Raw genomic sequence first — 26,919 nt, 5'->3', positions numbered from 1 at the left:
GCCCTAGTATGTATCTACTGTATATACATTTTAGGCTCATGGTACATGGCTCTTTTTCTCCGACTTAAATGGGAATTGTTTAACATTCCCCAGTTCAGTATTTGATATTTCATTTCTACCCCCTATACCTCATTGGCTAGGTGCTGGGCAGTTTCCAAGGGATTAAACACATCATACACAAGAGAGTTTTACATAGCTTAAATATATGTTTATGTCATTTTCCAGCTAAAGAATACTAGTTCCAAAAAAGTCTGTACAGGCAGTGGTGTAACTAGATGTTACTGGGCCTCACATAAAATTCAACCTAAGGTCCCAAAAGATCCTTGGCGCACCTCTGTTTATAATGTTATAATGTTTATACATTGTTATAAGTACTGTATTAAGGCACCCTATTAAATATGCAAACTGCCATCTCTGAAAAAAAAACTCCCACCCACCAGTGCTGCAACCACAAATAAACATACCATTAATGTAAACGACTCATGATAAGATCATCTAGAATCTAAATTACATTATGGTTTTCAAACCACTGACAGATGCCATTTTATATTTCCTGTTTGAAAACTACAGGCATTTTGATGTGTATACTGATATGGGCTAATGCAGAGACCTGTATTTCACCAGTGACATATAAATGTATATTTTATAAATATATATATATATATATATATATATATATATATATATATATATATATGTCAAAATTTAAATCAAACTCTCAAGTACAGTGAAAGCAGTGTATATCTTTTATTGTATCCAACATTCAAGCCCTCATAGGATGTTTCCAAAAAGTGAGATACTTTTACACAAACCCTTTTTAAACTGTGTCCAGGTTTTGTACAGCTTTTTGCTCTTTTTTATACAATAATTTATTCTCTTATTAGAAGGAGCACGGAGTGTGTGAATTATTAGCAGAAAAGCCTTCTATTAACAGCGGCCCTCTTGTAAAATGTTTCAACTCCCTTTTTTATAAAGTACCTAACGAGCCATGTGAAGCCTGAAAACATTGTGGGATATGTGTTCCATGCACTAAGCTGTAATCAAGTTATTTATAATGAGGTATTTATTGGCATTGTGCAACTGCTGTTCATCACCAATGTTATGTTATAAACTTCTTGCAATAACTTTGAGCAAATTGCCCCATATGAATCTTTGCCAAGGCAAAACAGATAAGAGAAATCTAGGTGCTGTGCTTGTAATTTGCCACCTATTGCCTAGGTTACATGAAAACTATATTTAGGAGTGTACTTAAAACTATATGAAACTAAAATATGTGTGTCTTTTTAAAGTAAATTAAATACTTAAATTGTTAACTTGTTTATCCTGTTAATCAATAATATACATGATTAAACATTCTACAAAAATTGTGAATAGTATGAACTTTGGAAAGCAATGGTGAAAAAACAAAGTAAGACTAAATTCTAGTCTAGGCATGAACAGTAATTAGTATCCCAAGATTTATACAGGCAAACCTAAATGAACTGAACCTCACAAATTTAAATAAAAACAGAACTGCACAGTTTATTGTTTTAGTTTATTTATCTGCAAGTTGCAAAAACACAGTTACACAGAATCTTTCATTTTTAATTTAGAATATTGTACAACCGATACACGTGGCAGTGTGGTTCCTGTGGGTCATTGTGGAAGAAAAGCCCGCTGACTAGCGGGAGTTGATATCACGGACAAACTCAGTGCCCACCCTGTGACAATGATTATGGCTTAACGCTATCTACTGTTATGATGCATACAGGTTTCATTTGAAAGATCATATTTGATTGTGTTTGGACTAACGTCTCAGTTGACTGTCTGACAGCAGGGGTGTGGGTAACGGTGTGACCCTTCAAGACAGAGGTTAAACTGCAACCACATTACAAATATATGAAATCACTATTCTATTCATGAAGCTAAATATCTAAGATAGTACATAGGACAGTACATATGTCTTCACCTCAAATTTCACCCAAACCGGGCTTCTAGGAATATCTAGAATATCTAATACACATTTTACCCAGATTGCACCCTAACTGGCCTTCATGCTTCAGTCATTGCTTCAGGGTCCCAAAGAGGGGCCAGATGCAGATTTTAGGAACTATTGCTCTAAGGAATTGTATTGCACCAATCACTTCTATGTATTACATACCATTTTAAGGCAGCTGCCCCACAATCTCTAGAACTGTGTTAGTAAATAAAAAAAAATGTTAAGAAACTATATAAATCTTTTAAATAGAAATATACTGCATGCAAACTTATTGTACTCTGAATTATAGAGCTATATAGTAGTAATGAATTCAGTGATTCACATGAAGATTAAGCGAAGCAACTTCTATGGGAGTCACCAATACGCAGAAGTTGATTTCAGTCAGTCAGGAAATCTGGTTATTTTTCTCAGTTGACTGTTCAATACATTCTGTGTATCTAAACTACAAAGAAATAGAGAAAGGTTAAAGATTCCCAGTGACTGAAAGTGAGAATATTGTGTGGATCCTGTGAGCATACTACTTTAGTGTAAAACAATGCAAAATATCTATGAAAGTATATGTCAATTGTTCTTTGACTTTTTTTCCACTAAGACCTGTGAGTGAGGCATTTATTCCATCATGCTTTATACTATTGTTTAATACTGCACCCAGGCTCTCTTATATTTACTTTGACTGGAGTGCCTTTTGCCCAGGACTCATAAGAGAACGCAACACCAAAAAATGTCTGATTTAACGGAATGCTATTCTAAAATGCTTAGAAAGGGAGGTTGATGCCCACATTGCTATATAAGCGGGCAGAAAACTCTGGCATGATGGACATGGAAGTACCAGGCAGCAGTAACAGCTAAAAAATACTGGAGGGGTGTATGGCTACTATTGTGGAAAATGGTTATTCACTGAGACACATTAACCACCAATGTGTGTTTGAGGGATCCATTACATTTGTGTTAATCACATGCTCAAACTTTGGAGATCATAATAATATATGAAAGCTCTCACCTTACAGTAAAAAGAATTTGGCGGTTAGAAGTAGGTTGAAAGCCAATGTTTTGGCAAAAAGCAGCCTCATTCCCAGCACTGTCACGGACAGAATGTTTATCCTCTCGTTGCTCAGAGCTGGGCAAGAAAGAAATCCACTTTATTTTGCTGATAATTTTGGATTTAATCAAAACAGCAGCGTTGTGGACTTTTCATGTTACAGACTGTGCACATCATTTTAAACTACTGCTTCTTACATGGCCCTATATTTGTCCAAGCCAAATATTTACTTGAATTGTGATTGTCTATGAAAGCCCAATGTGAAGCTGAACTGTCATAAACACAGGGGTCATTTATAAACCCAGGCAAAATTTGCACCAAGGCAGTTATCCCTATGGCAATGTTCTTTCAATGTTCAACCTGCAACTAGCTAAAAAAAAAACCTAATGACTGATTGGTTGCTATGAGTTATTGCCCAGGTGCTAATTTGCCCAGTGTTTATAAATTATTATTCTTTTTTTTTAACAACATAAAGCCATACATAACTGCTTTTGGTCTCAAACAGCATCATCATTTTACAAAGCTGCCTTTCTTCAATGGCACTAGTGGTGAGTTGCAGGTCAACCTTTAACCAGGACACCCGTCTTTGTTCCTAACAAGGGTGCAGATATATATAAATATATTGGGGTACCCGTGGAATATTCAGCCTTCAGCCATAGTTCCAAGAGTACCGCAAATACATATTCATGTCAAATCTCACTCTGCACCTTGCTAAAAGTCACACAGTTTGGGAACCACTACCTTAGACTGATACAAAATGTGACATTCTGACTACTGTATTATTTCCTCAGTTAAAATACATCTCTTCCCATTGCGGGGAAAGGGAATAACATAAAAAGCTAAGAAATCGCAGTTCTGTTAATGGCTAGAGTTTTGATTTATAAAACATCTCAAGTCACAAGAGGTACAGCCATACAAATTATACTGTAAGCTCCCCATCTTCTGCCTTCGAATTAGGCTTTAATGTTGTTATAAATGTTATTGTAAATGTTAAAGATTATAGAGTGTAGTGCAGCTTATACTAACCAGGTGTTGCGGGTTTTGCTGCAGGTTGCTCACACTTTTGATCTGGGTCTGCAATAGCGCTCGCTTCTGTTTGACATAAATAACAATATGATTATATCACATTCCTGTAAACCATTTTTTGTGTCAGTAATTAGAACACAGGGGAGAATGTAATAAAAGTCGGTAATAGAAAAATTATTTGCAGTGTGAAAATGTTTGCCTCTGTGCGAACAAATTTGTTTTGCGTGAATTTAATATGGGCTTTGCTAACGTGGAGTTGTTACGTTTGGTCCCAAAGATTACGCCACCTTCAATCATTCCTTAAACAGTTACCAATGTGCAATTAAAATTTACAATGCAATAACAGTCTAATGAACAATATTACACTGCAAAATGCGAATTTTTATTCTTATTTGTGCACATTTTTTTTCCATTCACCACTTATAATACATTCCCCTATTAGGAGTCTGAATAAGTTAGAAATATAGTGCATCATTGCAAAGTAAATACGTGAATCAAGGACAGAAAATAGTAGGCAGATTTTTAATCTTTTTTTTGTTTTCAAATATAAACTTGAATGCAAGAGAAATGGTGTGATGTATTTGAATGGTGATTACTCACAAAACAGCGTAATAATATTTTACACAATGTTTCAAATACAGACACAGCCACTTTACTTTAAAAAGTCATTGTACCTGTTGGATCAGGACTGATCTCTTTAGCTTCTAAAGGCGTATCTAGGTCTCTGAACCATTTTCCTTTGTGCTTGGCTTGGCAGTGCAGCCCCTCTGTCCCCAGTCTGTCCACATGTACAGCGCTGTACGTTCCATTCAGGGAGACAACTGGGGAGGCACTTATAATACCAGAATTGCTCTGGGTGGAATTCATGTAGATCTCAACATCTTCCTTAGGGGTGAAATCTTTCACCAGACAGGCAGTGGGAGAGTCACCTTTCTGAGGCTTTAATACAAACACCGATGGGGCAACTGGGGTACCAACAGCTTCAAAAGAAGAGTATATATGTATATGTTGAGTGATACAGACGCAATATATTTTAATTCTGTCATAAATATATGCCCAAGTAATGTATTTGCAATCACTGTGCTATGTCAGTGATTGATTGATTGCACATACCGAGGTTTATTTATATTTCTATCTACACTCATTTTGTTGTAAATGAACATAAATAGATCATAATTCTGTCCTTGGTTGTATAATAATAGAGATGTTATCCATTCCATTGTATTCCTTTGTCTCCTAAGCAAACTCTAAGTATGTAATGCAAATTTAAAAACAGGAGCTGTGTATATGAATGCACATTGCTTATTTTATAAGATTAATACTATAGTAGGGTCTTGTAATGTTAACACCTTCGTTTTGTCTCCATTCATTTATTGTTCTGTTGTTACTAGATTTTGTACAGGTATGGGACTTGTTATCTAGAATACTCGGGACCTTGGGTTTTCTGGATAAGCTGACTTTCTGTAATTTGGATCACCATACTTTAAGTCTACTAAAAAGTAATTTGAACTTTAATTAAACCCAGAAGGGTTGTTTTGCCTCCAATAAGGATTAATTATATCTTATTTAGGATCATGTACAAGGTACTGTATCATTTTTAAAATAATTATTATTTGATTAAAATTGAGCCTATGGGGGATGGCCTTCGCGTAATTAAGAGCTTACTGGATAACGGATTTCCAGGTAACGCAGCCCATTCCTGTACAAAATAGACATAATACATCCATATTCCATAGATTAGAAATAGGACATTTACAGGAGCCCTATCTAGGTATATCTGACAGTGTTCTTTATAGATTAGAGCAAACATGCCAAAGTAAATACAATATACATACATTTATAGCTTATATCTTCTCAGAAAAAGCAATAAGTAGAACCTAGATATAAGTATTATGCAGTCTTATCAAGTAACACTTTAAGGGTGTTAGCACTTTTATCTTTTTAGGTGAGTCCTGCAAATTTTATATTTGTTATGAATTATATCTGCCTTTCCAGGAGCTGCAAATACAGCAACAGTATTAGTTTGAATAGGAAATATTCAGGGATTGCGTGCATAACTTATATAGCACATATTACTTACTTGGTTCTACAACGAGTTTTGTTCCAGTTCCGAATGTTAGAACATTAGTGTAATCACAGCCAGAAACAACCCAACCAAAACCCCACCTTTAAGTCATATAACCCCCCTCCTTAAGTATTTGATATAACATTGCCTCATTCAGCTTCTCAGTATAATTCAGAGATGAAAGTAATACTGACATGGTTTAAACCTATAAAAACCAAGGGTCACATAATAAAAATAGGGTCATGCTAAAAAGAACTTATAGTCTACTTTCTTGTGTCTTTAAGTAAGATATGCTTACACCTTGCAAGTACAGCTGATCCATAAATGTAATATTTGTATATGTGCATGTGTATATATTTACAAAAATATATACTATTACACATCTTGTTCTTGATCCAGACCTTTCTATATCAGCCAGTAAACATCACCAAAACCAGTCACAAATTACAAAAGCTATTCATCAAAGCTTAATGCTTCCATAATAGTATGTGTCTTTATTAAACTCATTTAGTGTTTTCCTCCAAATCATGGCATGGAGTTAAATATAATTATTCTATCATGCAACATGTTCTGCTACTGTAACTTATATAGACTTTCTGTGCTGTAAAGAATAAAGTACTCAAAATTCACATTTTTGTTTATCCCAAATTTATATATATATATATATATATATATATCCCCAAACCTCCTACATATGCTCCTAGTGTAAGATTTTCCGTTACATTTACTTTTCAATTTATGTTATTTGTTTCTGTGTTACTTACACAACAAAACTGGGAAGATATATGACAATTTTTGTGTACCTCTATCACGTTTCCTCAAATAATAGCTGCTTGCATGTAATCCATATATAAACTTGGTTATTTAAACCATTCAGTGACACCAGATTCGATTGACCAAACGGAAAACTCGGACAACAGGTGCCCCCCCAACCATTAGCACATTTAAAAGGTCATCTATCAACTGCAATGTGTGAGTTTCAAATCTGTGTTATGATAAAAGAAAAAAATCTGGCTGTTCAGTTGGATCAGCAAAGCAATTGTGTGGACCTAGGACCAGCTTTAGAATAATTTGCTTTCATTGTTGTGCAATGTTTTATTTTGTTGGTGCAGTATTACACTCCTCTCTGGATTATCTTTGAAATTAAAGGAATGCTGACTATAATGCCAATCTATATTAAAATAGCAGCAGTGGGATCCCTACAACCCAATATACTGGGGATGACACATTTTCAAAGGGCTATATTTTAAATAAAACAGCATTTCAAACTTGTAGGTAAGTCAACCCCCAGTGCCTTATAAACATCAAAAGTCAAGTTTTCCCTGCCTCTTCTCTAAGGGAGTTTACAGTATCCTAGCTGCCTAATTTGTTCCTAAGGCAGTCAGTATTTACATGCTGCATGTTGCCCTAAAAAAGTGCCATCACCAGGACCTGGGCATGGCACTACTGAAATAGGGTAGTATTAGTGTCAGTGGTTGCTTTATGCATGTTTTCCTCTTAATGGTTACATTTTGCCCGGCTGTGCCCGGGCAGTTTGCGTGAGTATGCCCTCTTTTATTGTTTATAAATTTATTGTGTGCAAATAAAGTGGCAATTGTCAATTTGCGAATATAATTTTGCAATTTGCAAAATCAGTTTAGCAAACATTTTTTCGGCCACCAAAGTTATGGGGTAATTGGGACACAGAGTGTGTGCATAAATGTTCACAGTTTGCTTATATACCATATTTAAAAAGCTTTCGCACTGTGAATAAAGAATTCCCAATTATGTTTGCACATTAAATGCACCAGTCTTGTCCAGCTTTATAAATATAAACACGGACTGGGCAAATATGCACTGTGTTGCGCAAATTTTAAAAATAACCCCCAGTATTCCTTTAATGAACAATGACTATATACCAACACAAAATAACTTTGTTACACTTGCTTTGACCTCGATAATAATCACTTTCATTCACCAGCACACACTAGACAGAAATGTATAGTATATTAATTTCTTACTGACTCCATCACTTTTCTCCTTTATATGCAAGTTAATATATATCTCTTTAAGCAAAGAATTCTGAACTAAACATGTAAGGATTATAAGTGCAAGTAAGAGGATAGGAAAACCAAGCCGGGAAACCTATAGTTTCAGGATTATTATTTTTTTTCTTTTTTACCAAGAAACAATTAAGGGTTAATTTTCTTTTTCTCATAAATACAGAAATAAAAATTGGTGCTTGTATAATTTTTCTGCATATTTACTCACCTGGTTCCACTATGAGCTTTGTTCCAGTTCCAAACGTAAGTGCATCGCTCTCAACACACCATGAAACCACCCTACCCAAACTACCCACATCTGCCAGTCTGCGAGTTAGAAATATCAACAGCTACTTTTCATATTGAATATAGGGCCATATTTAGAATAGTTTGCTCACATTTGAATGTATTTGTTTGAAAATAACTTTAGTTCTTTAATTTTTGTGTAATCTTCCATTTGTTGGTCTAATCTTACCCGTCACTCTGGAATATGTTTGAATGTTTCATAATCTATTTAGTTACTATTTAGTTACTCCATCACTTTTATATAAAAGTTATACAACTCTTTAAGCAGAGAATTCTGAGCTAAACATGATTGATAGTGCAAATAAGAAAACCAATCGGGGAACTATACCATCAAGATGTTTTTTTAACCAAGATTAAATGAATTTTACTCATATATACAGAAATAAGAATTGGTGTTTGTATAGTTTTTCTGCACATTTACTCACCTGGTTCCACTATGAGCTTTGTTCCAGTTCCAAATGTTAGTGCTTCTCTCTCAACACACCATGAAACCACCCTACCCAAACTACCCACATCTGCCAGTCTGCAAGTTAGAAATATCAACAGCTACTTTTCATATTGAATATAGGGCCATATTTAGAATAGTTTGCTCACATTTGAATGTATTTGTTTGAAAATAACTTTAGTTCTTTAATTTTTGTGTAATCTTCCATTTGTTGGTCTAGTCTTACCCGTCACTCTGGAATATGTTTGAATGTTTCATAATCTATTTAGTTACTATTTAGTTACTCCATCACTTTTATATACAAGTTATACAACTCTTTAAGCAGAGAATTCTGAGCTAAACAGGATTGATAGTGCAAATAAGAAAACCAATCGGTGAAACTATACCATCAAGATGTTTTTTTAACCAAGATTAAATGAATTTTACTCATAAATACAGAAATAAGAATTGGTGTTTGTATAGTTTTTCTGCACATTTACTCACCTGGTTCCACTATGAGTTTTGTTCCATTTCCAAACACCAGGGCAGTTGTCTCAAATCACACCATGGAACCACCTAACCAAAACCATCCACATCTCCCAGTCTCTGAGGCAGAATGTTCAAATGCTACTTTTCTAACAGCAGTATGCCTATTATTCAATATGAATTTACTAAAAATTATTAGTGGGTTAAAAGTTATTTGAAAATATAATTGTTATTGAAAGCAGCATTTGCTAAACTCATTAACTCTTTATTATATTCCTTCTCCAAATAAAAATGCCCAACTGTCTATTGTATGTTCTTCATCCAATATTTGTAGCTAGTAGGGTTAACAAATTTTAGCTACAACTATAGATAACTGTAGTAACTATAGATGTTCATCTCTAGTCTCATCAACTATAGATGTTGAAATCAATGAAGAAAACTAGATCTGGAATCCCTTGTTGTTTCTGCTAGCACTCTTATATTAGTAAAAAACTTAAAGTATTTCATCATATTTGAACCCTTTCTGCACTTGCCAGCAATTATAACAACAAGGAACTTCAGCATTTCAACTGACCCAGTGAATTGATAAAACCCAATGGACTTTGCTAATAATATATATTTATATACTCTAGAGCTTGCATGACAGGGGAAACCTGTGAAACATGTGGGTTTGTGTTCTAACAGAAATCTAACTCATAAAACAAATAACACTCAGAAAGACCCCAAACCTTTACATAAAAAAGAGGCCAGATATCCAGTGTCAGTATATATACTATGGGAAATTTACTCAGTGGGTTCCTCTGACAGTTTTGTTCCATCCCCAAATGTGTCTGAATAATAAAGCATAGCAAGGAACTCTTCTCCCTAGACATAACACAGCTTATGATATGAATCCTATCCTATATCACTGATATACATTAGAAGAATAGCTTACTGTTCAATATATGGTAGCATTATTTAGGGATTACAGTTATATAATGTTTTATAACATGTACACTAGTATTGACTGTTCATTCTAAAGTTCACTGGGTAATGTTTGATCACCTAGACAGTGTTTGTGCAAACATTTTAGTTAACTCCTACTTTGATCCGCCTGTGTATCTTTCCACCACTCTACTTGCTCAAGACCCTTAGGGTGAAGACACACAGAGCTACTAGTAGCAGCTACTTTTTCACGGCTACTAAATGCCATAAAATACCCTGCCATAGACAATACTGATAATTGCCTCTGATAAAACACACGTAGAGACAATTATCAGTAAATGATCAGCATTGTCTATTTTAGTAGCCACTACAAGTAGCTGCTACCAGTAAGGGCTCTGGCACACGGGGGAGATTAGTCGCCCGCGAACAGGGAGTTAATCGCGGGCGACTAATCTCCCCCGTGTGCCAGAGCCCTAACTCAGCGAGTATTCACCCTTAGGGCCATGGCAGCCGGAGCCGATACCGTGTATGCCATCCCACCGGTGATTTACATTCTAGCCGGTGGGATGGCATTTCGGGGAGATTAGTTGCCCGCGACAAGGGAGATTTGTTGTGCGGCGACTAATTGCCCCGTCTGTCACGGCCCTTAAGTTGCTTTACTTTACCAAAGTCTACGGAAACCTTTTGAAATTTTTTGGGGGGCATTTTACACTAGCCAAAAGTGTTTGAGAAGAATTTTAGAATTGTGATAAATTGGCCATTCACCCTCCCCCTAAAACATTAATGTTGGTATAAAATACGGAAATAATATATGCGTATCTTTAGCCTTTGCTAAATAACAAGTAGCATTAACAGAAAGTCAATGCTAGACAGTGGCATAGCAGGGGCTTTATTGGTCCACATTTTAGACCTTCTGTCAAGGGACAGAGCCCTGTCTCTTTATAGTGATGTAACACAAGTCTATTTAAGACCCTCAATTCTGTTCCTGAATAGGTTAGGTAGAGCAATGAACTGCTAGTAAGTCCAAAGAAGACTTGCCAGCAGCCCTGTACAGAAAACCCATTCATTACCCAATTTTTAATTGACAAAATGCTGTTTGCATGAGGGTGCTCTATCATCTAAACATTTGAGAAGATGATCTGGATGCATATATGGAAATTACTCCAAAGGCTGTGTATACATATATGCAATAAATAATAAATAGGTTTCAGAAAGGGAATCTATCAGTAATATCCCACTGATAAGTCCTGAATCAAATATAAGAATAACAGTTTTCAGTGGAATAAAAACAACAACATTTATTGGCTCAAATAAATATAAACATAAACATAACTCATAACAAAAGCATACTATACCAAAATATGACCAGGTGCATCCTAATCTCCTAACGCGTTTCGCACCATGTGGCGCTTCATCAGAGGTCATGTTTTGGTATAGTATGCTTTTGTTATGAGTTATGTTTATGTTTATTTGAGCCAATAAATGTTGTTGTTTTTATTCCACTGAAAACTTTTGCAATTTATTCGTATACATATATGCCCCTCAGTAGTGCCTAGGTCTGGTATCTCTATCTTATTCCCCTGTTGACAGTCACTATATAAAGCAATAAGCACAATCAATTTAAAATAAACCACTCTCACCTAATTTTGTACCTCACATTGGCCACTATTTGGGCTATTGTTCAGTTGCACATTATAATGAGTGACATGTTCGTACAAATTGACATTTAGGGTTGGTAGGGACATCTGTAAGTGAGCTGCGAAGTTAAAAGAATAAAGTAGAAAAACATGAAAAAGATTTGGGAAACATGAACTCCGGGATTTGGTTTACTGTTCGACCAAATCCTAGCAATTTTTGCAGAATTCGGACAAATCTTACATTTTTGTCAGGTGCCCTGGGAGACTGGCAAGCAGCCTGATGCACACACTACTAGAATAGTGTGATAAAATGCATGATGCTTTGCCATGGTATGTTTCAGTTTTTACTGTTTCATCTTCAGATCTTTTCCAATGGTTCTTGCCAATGCCCTCTACCTTCCTAAAGAGTTAATTTCCTTTTATTTTTAATTTTACATCACCTTTCTCCCTTCTTAATAAAAACCACACATGGGCCAGAACTTGGGGTAGGCAGAACAAGCACATGCTTAGGCCTCAAAGGTGGGAGGTATGTACTTCTTCTGTCTACCTTCTCTAGTTTCGGCCTGTCTGTAACTTCAGGGGCTTTGTGTGCATGTGGTGGGAAGCACTCCCCAAGTCCAAGCATGGCGCACGTGGGGGCGGTGGTGTTAGGGGCTGGGGTTGCCTTGGGGACCACATCCTTAGGCCTGGTTCTATGGTCAAATATTGATCAATGTGTTTGCCAAGCACATATTATCCTTGTACATATACAATACAGGTATGGGACCTGTTAGCGAGAATGCTCAGCACCTAGGGTTTTCTGGATAAGGGATCTCTCTGTTAATTGGACCACCATTCTGTTAATCTGCTAAAATCATTCAAACATTAATTAAACTCAGTAGAATTGTTTTGCCTCCAATAAGGGTTAATTATATCTTAGGATCAAGTACAGGTACTGTTTTATTATTACAGAGAAAAAGTAAATCATTTTTAAAAATTAGAATTATTTGATTTGAGCTGTCTGGATAACTGGTTTCTGGATAATGGATACCAAGAGAACAGTTGCACCATATACCTGTGAATTGGGAGTGCAGGAGTAGCAACAAACAACCAATCGGAAGCAGCTTTTTGAAGTGAAAGGCAATGGTGTATATATAAGATCATTCCTGAACTAATTTATCATTGAAAAAACATTATTTCTTATTCTTATTCCTCTTATGGCATGCACATTTTGAGATCTTCACTACTCTTCTGGTCCTAAAATCACACTAGCATCTGCCTAAAATACTAATGACCTTGCTGACATCACAGACACAGCTTTGTAAAAAAAGATTTATTAGGCACAATTAGAACACTAGTTATACAAAAAAACTTTTAATTTTGCATGGGGATTCATATGATCAGCTGGCTACAGAACACCATAATGGTTCCAGAACCACACAAATCCTTGTAATGCCCATGGGCCTTATTCTGCCTTCCTAATATATTTGTGCGGATTAATTTAGTGGGGTGTAAGTTAAAGTGGTCCGAGATAACATTATATTTCTAGCTGTGACTAAACTGTTCTAAGGCTGCATATGGGGCTTAACCCTCGAACTGCTAAATGTTTTTTATTGATATACAGTGGTTTGCAAAAGTATTCGGCCCCCTTGAACTTTTCCACATTTTGTCACATTACAGCCACAAACATGAATCAGTTTTATTGGAATTCCATGTGAAAGACCAATACAAAGTGTTGTACACGTGAGAAATGGAACGAAAATCATACATGATTCCAAACATTTTTTACAAATAAATAACTGCAAAGTGGGGTGTGCGTAATTATTCAGCCCACTTTGGTCTGAGTGCAGTCAGTTGCCCATAGACATTGCCTGATGAGTGCTAATGACTAAATAGAGTGCACCTGTGTGTAATCTAATGTCAGTACAAATACAGCTGCTCTGTGAGGGCCTCAGAGTTGTTGGGAGCAACAACACCATGAAGTCCAAAGAACACACCAGACAGGTCAGGGATAAAGTTATTGAGAAATTTAAAGCAGGCTTAGGCTACAAAAAGATTTCCAAAGCTTTGAACATCCCACGGAGCACTGTTCAAGCGATCATTCAGAAATGGAAGGAGTATGGCACAACTGTAAACCTACCAAGACAAGGCCGTCCCCCTAAACTCACAGGCCAAACAAGGAGAGCGCTGATCAGAAATGCAGCCAAGAGGCCCATGGTGACTCTGGGGGAGCTGCAGAGATCTACAGCTCAGGTGGGGGAATCTGTCCATAGGACAACTATTAGTCATGCACTGCACAAAGTTGGCCTTTATGGAAGAGTGGCAAGAAAAAAACCATTGTTAACAGAAAACCATAAGAAGTCCCGTTGTAGGGGGACACAGCAAACATGTGGAAGAAGGTGCTCTGGTCAGATGAGACCAAAGTGGAACTTTTTGGCCAAAATGCAAAACGCTATGTGTGGCGGAAAACTAACACTGCACATCACTCTGAACACACCATCCCCACTGTCAAATATGGTGGTGGCAGCATCATGCTCTGGGGGTGCTTCTCTTCAGCAGGGACAGGGAAGCTGGTCAGAGTTGATGGGAAGATGGATGGAGCCAAATACAGGGCAATCTTGGAAGAAAACCTCTTGGAGTCTGCAAAAGACTTGAGACTGGGGCGGAGGTTCACCTTCCAGCAGGACAACGACCCTAAACATAAAGCCAGGGCAACAATGGAATGGTTTAAAACAAAACATATCCATGTGTTAGAATGGCCCAGTCAAAATCCAGATCTAAATCCAATCGAGAATCTGTGGCAAGATCTGAAAACTGCTGTTCACAAACGCTGTCCATCTAATCTGACTGAGCTGGAGCTGTTTTGCAAAGAAGAATGGGCAAGGATTTCAGTCTGTAGATGTGCAAAGCTGGTAGAGACATACCCTAAAAGCCTGGCAGCTGTAATTGCAGCAAAAGGTGGTTCTACAAAGTATTGACTCAGGGGGCTGAATAATTATGCACACCCCACTTTGCAGTTATTTATTTGTAAAAAATGTTTGGAATCATGTATGATTTTCATTCCACTTCTCACGTGTACACCACTTTGTATTGGTCTTTCACGTGGAATTCCAATAAAATTGATTCATGTTTGTGGCTGTAATGTGACAAATGTGGAAAAGTTCAAGGGGGCCGAATACTTTTGCAAGCCACTGTATGTCCAGATGAAGATGGGTGCCTAGTGCTTGGTATCTATAAAATAAGTAACCAAATCTACACATGTAGACATGAACCTTTTTAAAATTAAACATATATTTATATACTGTATAGTTGTGTGTGTATATATATATATATATATATATATATATATATATGTGTTCTCATATACCTTTATACTTATGTACCTATGTACTGTATGTACTGTAGTCCAGTTGCTTTAAATTTATTTATACTAGATATACCATGACCTGGATGAATGAAAATCTTCATAGACATATGTACTGTATGTATTCATTTTTGAACAACTTCTTCTGTGTGGCATCTGTTAGACATTACACCTTGTAATCATTTTTTAACTATATTTACAGTTTGTACTCAGTATTTACAACACTGTGTGTAAGTAACATCTATGAGGTGTCAGCTATAGCCACTGAATACTGTAGGTGTTCACAAAAAGCCAACTAACTTTCTCCAACTCTTATTAAAAAATGTGCCAGAATAATGCAGCTACTCCAATGTCATTTATTAACATTATAACCCATCACAATGACACACCATGACATCGCCAATGACAGTCCCTTCATATAGTATGTAGAAGCTGTAAAAGGTGTACTGAATACAGTGACATTAAAGTAACATTACATTACTGGAATAAAGCCAAGAATAAACAGAACATTCACTTACTTGTCAGGATGTGTCTGTAAAACCCTGTTGTGTAAAACCCCCTCTCATGGATAATCTTCCCTTCATGGTAGGGCCAGGGTAAATAAATGCCCCTTAACATGAAATCCAACAGTTTCACAAACAGCTTAACAAAGCCTGCAACAACCGCAATGATATGGCATATACAAAACACAATTTTATATTAACTTACAAAGAAACCACATCAAACGGCAAGTTACATATTGGTAAATCCATTTATATGATATATAACTGTAGAGTAGAGCAGCAGGGGTTCACTTCCATAACACAAGGCTTCCCACTGCATAATGTTTTTGTACAGGTCCCAGTTACATTTGTATCATGGTGTGTCCCACGTACACTGTAAAATATACTCATTCAAAAACTAGCACTTTAAGCACTGGAAAAAGAAAGTGGATGAGCACAGGTGTGGGATAATACAGGAAGCCACGGTGTTTGGGGTTAGGCAGATCATTGCATCCGGCTTACTGAAACTATGGACAAGCAAATGCATTCATGCAACTTGATGTGACGCCACAACTGTGAATTGCTCTGCCATTATTCAATTCAGATATATTGTAAATTTGAAATTGTCATCTGTTAAATGTGGATTTGCGTAGATTCTTTACTTGTATTCATTTCCATCAGTGTGTTTTATAGAGGTTGTATTAAAAAGGCACTTTACCTTGATAATAATATCTAGTATTATGTAGATAATGTTTTGCAACAGTTATGTAGGTAGAAATTTGCAACTCTGCATTTTGGTTGGTAGGTCCCATTTTACTAGCACCCAGGCAGTGGTGTGAATGTTGGACTGAAAAATAAATGAAAAATATCAATAAGAAGAAAAATCTAATCTTACTGATTGTTTGGACCCATAGCCCTGGCAACCACACATTGACACACATGATTTTACATTTTATGCTAGAGTGAAGCTTATTAGCATAAAAGCATAAATACTTAAATATGTAACTGCCCTTATATTGTCACTTTCTTGTGACTAAAATAGGGGCTAACTTACCACATTGCAGTTGCCTATCAGATCTTCGCTTTCATTTTTTGTAGCAAACTGATAAAAACAAATTACTGACTGGTTGCTAATTGCATTTGTGTAATTTAACATCTATGTTAACTTGTGTTTATAAGTGAGCAAGTTGTGCATGTAGGCATGAAACTCATAGGGAATCCTATAAATAACATGCCAGAGTTCCCTTAAGGTTTTATGCCCCTTGCTTTGCACCTTGCATTTTGGCTCAAGAAGCAAGCAGCATGTATGAAGCAAATAACCATATAATCCTATGCAGGGCCGCCATCAGAAATCACAGGGGCCCCTCACAACAAAATTTTCTTGGCCCTCTTCCCCCAGGGCCCCTCCCATTAGTACAAAGGACACACAGGCATAAAAAGTATTAGGGCCCCCCTACCACAGTGCCCCCCATACACAGTGCCCCCTAACGCTATGCAGGCCAGGGCCCCCCTAATGCTATTTTGACCAGGGCCCCCCTAACGCTACACTGGCCAGGGCCCTCCAGAGACAGTGCTCCCAATTGCCCCATAGACAGTGCCCCCAATTGCCCCCATAGACAGTGCCCCCAATTGCCCCCATAGACAGTTCCCCCAATTGCCCCCATAGACAGTGCCCCCAATTGCCCCATAGACAGTGGCCCAAGTTGCCCCCCCATGGACAGTGCCCCCATTGCCCCATAGACAGTGCCCCCAATTGCCCCAAAGACAGTGCCTCCCGAAGTCTGTGTCTTCTTCGGCGTCTTCTTCTGCTGCTTCTTCTTCAGCAGTGGCTCCAGCGGCGACTCCGACGACTTCGGGCTCCTCCGCAAGACAGGCCCTTTTATAAGGTTGCGACCCGTGTGTACTGACATCACTGATGGCTCGACCAATCGGATGACAGGGCCCAGTCAGAGAACTGTAGCACGGCTGGGCCCCCTTTTAAAAGTGAAGATTGCCCGGGCCTGGGACAACTTTCCCCCTGTGCCCCCCTGATGGCGGCCCTGATCCTATGGTGATGAGACTTAAAAACTTTTTTTGAGTGGTCAAGACCTTAGCCATTTTCCAAAATAATATGTGTATATAGAAGATGGATTCAGTAATTCCAGAGAAAGGGCTGCATCAAACCTGAAGTATTAATACAGTTTTTCTTCAGTCATCACAGATTTTGACCCCCCTTATGTATGATCTGCTTTACATATTTACTATTTGATGGAAGTTGTGGTCTAAACTCTCCTGTACCATTAGCCTTAGAGGAGAATGAAACCTTCCCCTCTTATTATGGCATTACCACTTTGGTATGGAAAAGGAAGCGGGTCCTGTCCAAGTACATATTAGAGGCAGTCCCCAGGAAAGCTTTGATATTGATATCATCAAAGATTATTTTGTAGCTTTCCCTGTGCTCAGTGACTGCATAGGTGACCCGCAGAACAGTCACATCACCCCCTGACCAGCAAAACGCTACCTCCCAAACTGTTTAATGTTCATTTGCTCTCTCTGCATGGGAAACTGAAGGTCCGAGGTAATTGCTGTCACCTCTCTAGACAGGACTGGATGTGCCCCTGGGGATGTGCTGCTGAGGAAACTTAAAGTTGAATTTTGTTTCTCTGAAGCAAGTTGTTAATGCTAAACATTGATATTTACAGCGTTGACCACCTTACCTTATTGTATCAGTTTTTAGGGACTTTCTTGGGTGGTTCAGATGCAAGCAGACTATTGGCCAGCGTAATGACTTTATTGATAACATGGTAAAGGCATTACTTTATGAACTGAGGAAACTTTCCATTCCATGAAAATAGACAGTATTTTAGCCAGCATTATATTGCTGTTTTTTGGATATTGTGCTGGCTCTTCATTTACTCTAGTGAGTTCGCTAGCAATGGCCCGCACAAGGTATTATAAGGTTCTTTTAGATTTATTGTGTCTTTTAACTTTGTTTTTGGATATGATCCCCACTTGGGACTAGGTATTCATGGAAACGTTTTTTACATTAGATCTGGCTTCATGTAATTGAAGTTTCTTCAATTGTTTATAGTTCTGCTTTCTCTTCATCATCTTCAGGACATCCACAGCAAACACCTTGACTCTACATTATACTGATATGGTATTTGCCAAGATTTACAGTCCTTCATTATGACATCTGGAGGGGGGAATGTGATTTCCATAACATTTGTACCATTGGTATATTTGTATGTCAGCCCGGGCTCTGTCAATTATATTTTGTAACATTTTCAGTAAACAACATAAAAACCATCCCCGGGTCTAAAACCACCAACCCCTTTTCATTGAAAAATAAAGTCTAAGCTGTTTATCTCTGTGTGTTAAAATAATGAGTAGTATTTTTATATTAGATGTATATGGATATGGAGCATTGGTAGAGTTTTTGTGCAGGAAGTCTAATAGATCTTTTCACTGTGGTACGTATAACGCACAATGATACACAGTGTGTCGAAAACAGTTTGGCTCTCTGTAGGCAAGTCATGTGGCCACATCCTGCCAGCTTTCTAAGAATGTAAGGGGATGGCTTGGCATCTGGATAATGTTTCTTTAAAGGAATAATATATGTTATGTTATTATGTGATGATGCCATGGTTTATTGCTGTATATAGATATTTTAAGTGGTATTGTCTTACCTGTAGCTATCCAGTTGATACTGACATGAAAAAACTACTTTTTAAAATATGAATCTATATAAGAATTTACCTTTAGGTAATGTTGATCAGTTTTTGTTGATAGGTTTGCTTTTATTAGCAATTGTCACTTGAAGTTCTTAAACCTGACTGTTTTCCCAACCTGACTGTCCCTTCTCAGCCTGTTAGTTATAGCTTCTAATGCTAACAGCCTCCTGCTGGACAAATATGGCCGCCCCCTCATAGAGGAACATGGGGGATCAGATTGGGAATGTAAAATCATTTACTTTTATGGCAAAATTATAAATAGCATGCAAAGACAATATTGTAATAGATGTAAAAGGTTTAATTTCTGGTGTCAGTATCTCTTTAAAAAGGGTTCCATAATTCTAATAAGATGTTTGTTTTTTAAACCAGCAAATGCTTTCTGTGGATTACTATAAGTTACTGCTCTTAGGCAAATGTCTTTTATTGCATAACCCCAAATGTGGGTTGTAATACCTCCCTGCAGATAAATATGATTTTTTTACCCAAAATAGCTGCGTAACACACATCCTTTGCTTAACCCCATTTTATAGTTTTAATTAGATCATTAAAAATTGTAAAAGTAATTCATTTTTTTTGTCTATGATAATAAAACTGTACCTGCTACTTGATTTAAACTAAGATATAATTAATCCTTATTGGAGGCAAAACAATCCTGTTGGGTTTATTTAATGTTAAATGACTTTTTATTTTTAGCAAAATAAAGGTATGGAGATCCAAATTACAGAAAGATCCCTTATCTGGAAACCCCCAGGTCCCAAGCATTCTGAAAAATAGATCCTATACCTGTATACAATAGAGCTCTGGATATTCTGTTTTTCTTACATTGCATCAATACATGCTTACTTTCATGAACAGGAAAACTTCCTTTTCTCTGCACATGTGCACTGACTTATTGCTTTGGCTGTATAACAGTAAGCTACTGCCACTCAGTGATATGAGGGGATAGTGCAGATAAAATATGTGTATGAGCAGATGATGAATATTCACAGTGTGCGTCTCTAGCGCAGTAATACACAGCAGAGTCTTCAGAATTAACATTGTTTATTTGCAGGTACCCCGTGCTCCTTGCATTATCTGTTATTATAGTAAATTTACCACCTTCGAATGAGGGAGAGAACCAAGTGTTTTTGGATTGTGGGTTAATCCAACCAACATATAGAATATATTTTCCAGGAACATGTTTCAGCCAAGCAAGAAAACTAAGAGTAAACGCGTATCCAGTGGGTTTGCAACCTAATCTGATGTTTTCTCCATAGATGGCAGTTAAGGATTTTTCCTGAACAATTTGTATTTCAGACAAAACTTCTGTAAAGCAAAGCAGAGAGAAAAAGAAATAAAGTTCTTTGGCTCGACCATTCAGTCTGGGCACATCCTTACCCAAGCCGAAAAACAGAAGAGACCATGTAAGCACAATCATGGTGATTACAGTCACTCACGAGACAACATTTTCTGTTTTTTTCTGAGACCGAGCCCCATTTATAAAATGTTAAGAGTCATACCCTTCTAAAAATCATGTCACCAGCACCAACAACCAAGTCTTCTCCGCCCACAGAACACTTCCTCAGGAAATTATTTATAGGCATGTTTATGTGAATACAGATGATACTGCCACTGCACGAATTACAACCCTATGGGGCACATTTACTAAGACACGAATCTGAACCGAATTGGAAAAATTCCGATTTGAAAACAAACATTTTGCGACTTTTTCGTATTTTTTGCGATTTTTTCGGCGTCTTTACGACTTTTCAGAAATTGTCGCGACTTTTTCGTTACCAATACGATTTGCGCGAAAAACGCGAGTTTTTCATAGCCATTCCGAAAGTTGCGCAAAATCTGGCGATTTTTTCGTAGCGTTAAAACTTAAAAGGTGCGACGTTTCGCGCAAGTTTTAACGCTACGGAAAAATCTCAACTTTTTGCGCAAGTTTTAACGCTACGAAAAATTGCCAGATTTTGCTCAACTTTCGGAATGGCTACGAAAAACTCGCGTTTTTTCGCACAAATCGTATTAGTAACGAAAAAGTCGCGATAATTTCCCGAAAAAAATCGCAAAATACCGATCATTACGAAAAAAACACAATCGGACGCATTCGGCCCGTTCGTGGGTTAGTAAATGTGCCCCTATGTCTGGTTAGCTAATATGTGCTCATTAAATAACATTTTTAATTGGTGCATGTTTGCATCAAAGGAAATTTTCTGCAGATGCCCATGCTTGGAATCCTCAATCTTTTGCCTATATGTCCAGCTACTCCAGAGATATATACAGAAAATATGTAACCCTGTTTGCCTGTTTAGTGAACACCTGCTAATAGCAGGTAGGTATATTACAGAAGGATTGCATTAAAGCCCAGCAAGGCACATTTTCCTTTCTAAAGGATTCTTGTAACTACTCAGAGCTGAGAAAGCCCAGAGTGGTAATATCTGTGATGTGGTAAAATATATATATATTTCCTACTAACTCTGCCCCATTGTAGTGCACTCTAACTTACTTATACAGAGAGGTTTATGATTCAAGTACATGATTAAAGTGCAAACAACGCATGGGAGAAAAACAAAGTGGTCACAAAAATCCAAGACCACATACAAAAAATCTTAGAAGGTGTACATACATTATACATAAATGATTTTAACTTAAAATGAACCCAATAGGATTGTTTTGCCACCAATATGGATTTATGCAGCTTAGTTACCATCAAGTACAAGGTACTGTTTGTAGTGGAAATAATTACAAAAAAATGGTGTTTTTTGAATAAAATGGACTTTATGGCAGATGAATTTACAGTAATTCGGAGATTTCAGGATAACAGGTTTTCTAATAGGGATCCTATACCCATATTCATAAAAACAGGAATAACCAAAAATAATATAAAATAAATATATAGGTATACTTGTACTGGGTTCTTCTCTATTGAAAACAATTATAAAGACTATAATAAAACAATAATGTGGAGATATATATATATTAAGGGGATACATAGCTGTGGAGGAGAGAGGAAGGACCAGCAGGTTCTTGTACTAATCACAGCAGGCTCTGAGCATTGTGCCTCCCTGCTAGCACAGTAATACACTCCGCTGTCTGTGATTCTTGCTCTTTTTATACGGAGAGTGCACAAGGAAGATTCAATAATTCCTTCAACAAGGGATTCAAACCCAGGTGCATACTTTTCTCCTTCTCTATAAATCCAAATTAGCTGGTTGTTACTGTCCTTTTTGTACCAGTACATCCACAGCTCTTCCATTTTCCCTTCTAATACCCTGCACTGAAAATGTACCACCTCCCCAGCCCTCACAGTCTGCATTTCTTTATCCTGGCTCAACAGAACCTTGCACTTTCCACCTGGGACCCAAGAAAATAAAAACCAGAGACCAAGCCTTGCAATAAAATGCATGGTACAAAATCTTATCTCATTATTAGTTGTAACCCTAAATAAAGAAACTCTACTTCTACATTAAAGCAGTTCACTCATTCACTGTTCAAGCTGCTTATAAACCAATGGGCAATGAGGATAAAGTCACACTGCTAACATTGACAGGAATAGCTGGAACCTCCTTCTATTTAGTGTCACTGACTCCAAAGCAAGAGAAAAGGGTTTGCAAAAACCCAATGCTATAACAATCATTAAATAGAGCTAAATTGTCACAGAGGACAGAGTAATAGAAGCACATAATACATGTATTTACCTTCTATGACTTCCGGGTCATTCCCTGAGTTTACCTTTAATATAATACTGTTACATAATAATTCACCCACTATAGTCACAAATATTGTTGTTGGCTGCAATGATATTAAGTCTATAGCAAAGGGTGCTTAGCTTAAAATTAATCAAGTACTCAATATTTTCCTACTTACTGCACTGTAAAAAGCCACTGAACTGTAAAGAGTTGGCAGCAATACCCCCAGGATTTCCCATTACAGGTATGGGACCTGTTATCCAGAATGCTTGGGACCTGGGGTTTTTCGGATAACAGATCTTTCCGTAATTTGGATCTCCATAACTTAAGTCTGCTAAAAATCATTCAAATATTGAATAAACCCAATAGGCTTGTTTTGCCTCCAGTAAGGATTAATTATATCTCAGCTAGGATCACGTAGAAGGTTCTACTTTATAATTACACAGAAAAAGGAAATAATTTTTAAAAATTAGAATGATTTGATTATAATGGAGTATATGGGAGATGGCCTTTCCGTAATTTGGAACTTTCTGGATAACGGGTTTCTGGATAAGGGATCCCATACCTGTAATACCATTAAGGGCACCCAGCTATTCTTGACTACTAGAAGGAACCACAATACTTTTACTTTTAAGTGTATCATTTAAAATAAATTACACTGTGTGGTTGCTGCTGTCCCCATTTATTGATCCCCAGGGCACAAGTGCTAGAGGGCGAAGGTGATCAAGACCTCAACAAATATACTGTTAATGTCAAGGTAAAAACAATTTATCTCATATTTGTTGTATTCATATTTCTGTATTCCAGGGCACTTCCATTATGGTTTTGGGTATGTTCATGCAGCAGTTATTACCCTTTATCAAGTATATTAGTATGTTATCATAATTAGATAGTATACAATAAATCTATTTTTTGGTAAAAAGAAAAAAAAAAACCCTGCTTTCTATCATCTATTAATCATATGACTGCATAACAGTAAGCTACTGCCACTCAGTGATATGAGGGGATAGTGCAGATAAAATATGTGTATGAGCAGATGATGAATATTCACAGTGTGCTTCTCTAGCGCAGTAATACACAGCAGAGTCTTCAAAATCAACATTGTTTATTTGCAGGTACCCAGTGCTCCTTGCATTAACTGTTATAATGAATTTCCCACCCCTAAATGAGTACCAAGTGCCACCGGAATCTGGGTTAATATAGCCAATGTACAGAATCTCTTTTCCAGGAACATGTTTTAACCAAGCAAGAAGATAACCAGTGAATGTGTATCCAGAGGTCTCACACTGTAGCTTGATACTTCCGCCATACTTTGCAGTTTCAGATTTTTGCTGAACCAATTGTACATCACACATGACTTCTGTAAAGCATAGGAGAAAAAGAGAGTTATTTGAATGAATCAGTCCTGATAAGAGGCAAGTCTGCCTGTATCCTTACCCAAACTGAAGAACAGAAGGGACCCTATGAGCACGATCATGGTGTTTACAGTCCCACAACAATATCAACTGTGCTATAAATAAGCTGAAGCTCCACCTATCAACTGGTAAGGTCCGTCACTACCAAAAAATGATCTCACCCTGCACCAAAATCATAGCTGTGGAACACTTTTTTAAATTTAGACCCAAGATTGTAGTGCATGTGTTACCCCATTTTATCCAGTGAATTGTTGACCTTAATAGTTCATCCTAATAGCTGCAGGTAAGTTGTGTGCAAACCTATGCAGTTACAGTGCCCTTTAAATTCTTAGTCCCATTTGGTGGCTCTGTAACTACTACTAGCTGCTTTAATGAGTGAAATTCATGCTACTACAGTTGAGAGCTTAAAAGTCTTTAGACCTTTGAGGCATTGTATCTTGGTGTTATGTGTCATATTGATGTGAAATATTCTTTTATTTTTTGGGTTGCATTCCTTCACTTTGCATTAAAAATGTAATGCTGTCCATTGCTTATATAGTACTCAAAATGTTTCAGTATTTTTACAAGGAATGCCTGTGACCCTTTAGGCATTGCTGAAAGTATTGATGCAAGTAGCAGCATTAGGTTCATGTTACGACTTTACAAAACACCCATTTTCTACACCTAAATTGTACAATATAAACATGTTAGTAGACATGTGACCATATTATGGCACATGCAGTTGTGTAACTATAATGGGACCCCACGACTACAGGGGGGCATACAGAGGGGCCCTGTCTGCATTCTGTGATCTCTGCTTTTTACATATAGCTCTGATGCAGGAGTGAGGAAGACTGGGTGTGGGGGGGGGGGCATGGGAGTGGGTGGTGAGTTCTTACTTCTTTTCTGGAAGTGTTCATGACACTTGAATTACTTATGACCAGTCTTCATTTACATCTCACCAGCTTTTATGTACTGAGACTTTTTATACCCACAAACGGAACAAGAGTGACCTTTGAACAGTTCCGTAATTCCAAGTGAAAATCCTTGGAGAATATTTTTTAGCCAGAGAGTCTCAAAACGCAACATGCTGGATATCTTTAATAATGGTCTGTGTACATGGAATCTTGTATATTTTTCATTCTTGTTAGTTCAACAGGGAATTATGTTTTGTAATATTGTGCAGACCAGGGATGCTTTGCCTTTCTATAAGGACTGAGCACTTGATTTAGTCTTTTAACATGGCATCATCCCACACCAACATTCACAAAGCACAACAGAGATTTACAATGTAATAAACTGTCTAAGGAACATTATTTTACAAGTATGGGATGTTATTTGGAAACCTGTTATCCAGAGAGTTCTGAATTACAAGCAAATAATTCTAATTTTTAAAAATTATTTCATTTTTCTCAGTAATAGTAAAATAGTACCTTGTACTTGATCCCAACTAAGATATAATTAATCCTTTTTGAAAGCAAAAAAATCCTATTAGGTTTAATGAATGTTTAAATGATTTTTTAGTAGACTTAAGGTATGGAGATCCAAATTACGGAAAGATCCCTTAAAGGAACAGTAACACCAAAAAATGAAAGTGTATAAAAGTAACTAAGATATAATGTGCTGCTGCCCTGCACTGGTAAAAGTTGTGTGTTTACTTCAGAAAGTCTACTATAATTTATATAAATAAGGTGCTATGTAGCCATGGGGGCAGCCATTCAAAGGAGAAAAGGCACAGGCACATAGCAGATAACAGATAAAACACTATTGTATTCTACAGAGCTTATCTGTTATCTGCTATGTAACCTGTGCCTTTTCTCCTTTTTCCCAGCTTGAATGGCTGCCCCCGTGGCTACACAACAGCTTATTATATAAATTATAGTAGTGTTACTGTAGCAAACACACCAGTTTTACCAGTGCAGAGCAACAGTGCATTATATTTTTATTACTTTAAAGCTCTTTAATTTTTTGGTGTTACTATTCCTTTAACTGAAAAACCCCAGGTCCCAAGCATTATGGATAACAGGTCCAAAACCTGTATTGTAAATGCAATTTTTAAATTTGTATTGTACATTTGTTTTACAAACCTTCCTAATTTTGGAGGAAATACATGCTAGTTTGTGCAGTTAGTAGTATAGTGAAGTGTATCGATCTATAAAACCAAACCCCAAAACTCCAAAGGAAAGGGCTTTATGGGAAACTGAACTCCTAAGAAATCTCTATGCAAAGACGTGACAACTAATTGGGTATCAGGAACAGAATCAGTCAGTGTCAAGGTATAATTCAGTTTTGATAGGGAATCTGTTGCCAGATCCTGATAATGTAGTTAGTAAAGGGCTGATTCATCTAACAGCAAGAAATTATATATCTTTATCTATAACACAGTATTTTTATTATACGAGAACAT

The 26,919-nt window shown here is 37.0% G+C and overlaps 1 protein-coding gene across 1 annotated transcript in view; it reads right to left on the bottom strand.

Annotated features, from left to right (window-relative positions):
- Positions 1-1,520: 1,520 nt before the first annotated feature.
- Positions 1,521-26,919, bottom strand: part of LOC100486694 (immunoglobulin kappa light chain) — a 73,184-nt gene continuing 47,785 nt past the window's right edge. Inside the window, exons 4-8 of the mRNA XM_031891382.1 lie at positions 8,359-8,429; positions 4,718-5,023; positions 4,044-4,109; positions 2,979-3,095; positions 1,521-2,420 (exon numbers count right to left, since the gene is read on the bottom strand). Coding sequence (XP_031747242.1) covers positions 2,980-3,095; positions 4,044-4,109; positions 4,718-5,023; positions 8,359-8,429 — 559 coding nt within the window. The 3' untranslated portion in view covers positions 1,521-2,420; position 2,979. The remainder of the gene's footprint in view (positions 2,421-2,978; positions 3,096-4,043; positions 4,110-4,717; positions 5,024-8,358; positions 8,430-26,919) is intronic.

Source organism: Xenopus tropicalis, chromosome 1 (genome assembly GCF_000004195.4).
Source record: "Xenopus tropicalis strain Nigerian chromosome 1, UCB_Xtro_10.0, whole genome shotgun sequence".
Classification (NCBI taxonomy): domain Eukaryota; kingdom Metazoa; phylum Chordata; class Amphibia; order Anura; family Pipidae; genus Xenopus; species Xenopus tropicalis.
Note: the sequence above shows the minus strand (reverse complement) of the source record. Positions and strands in the feature narration are given on the sequence as shown.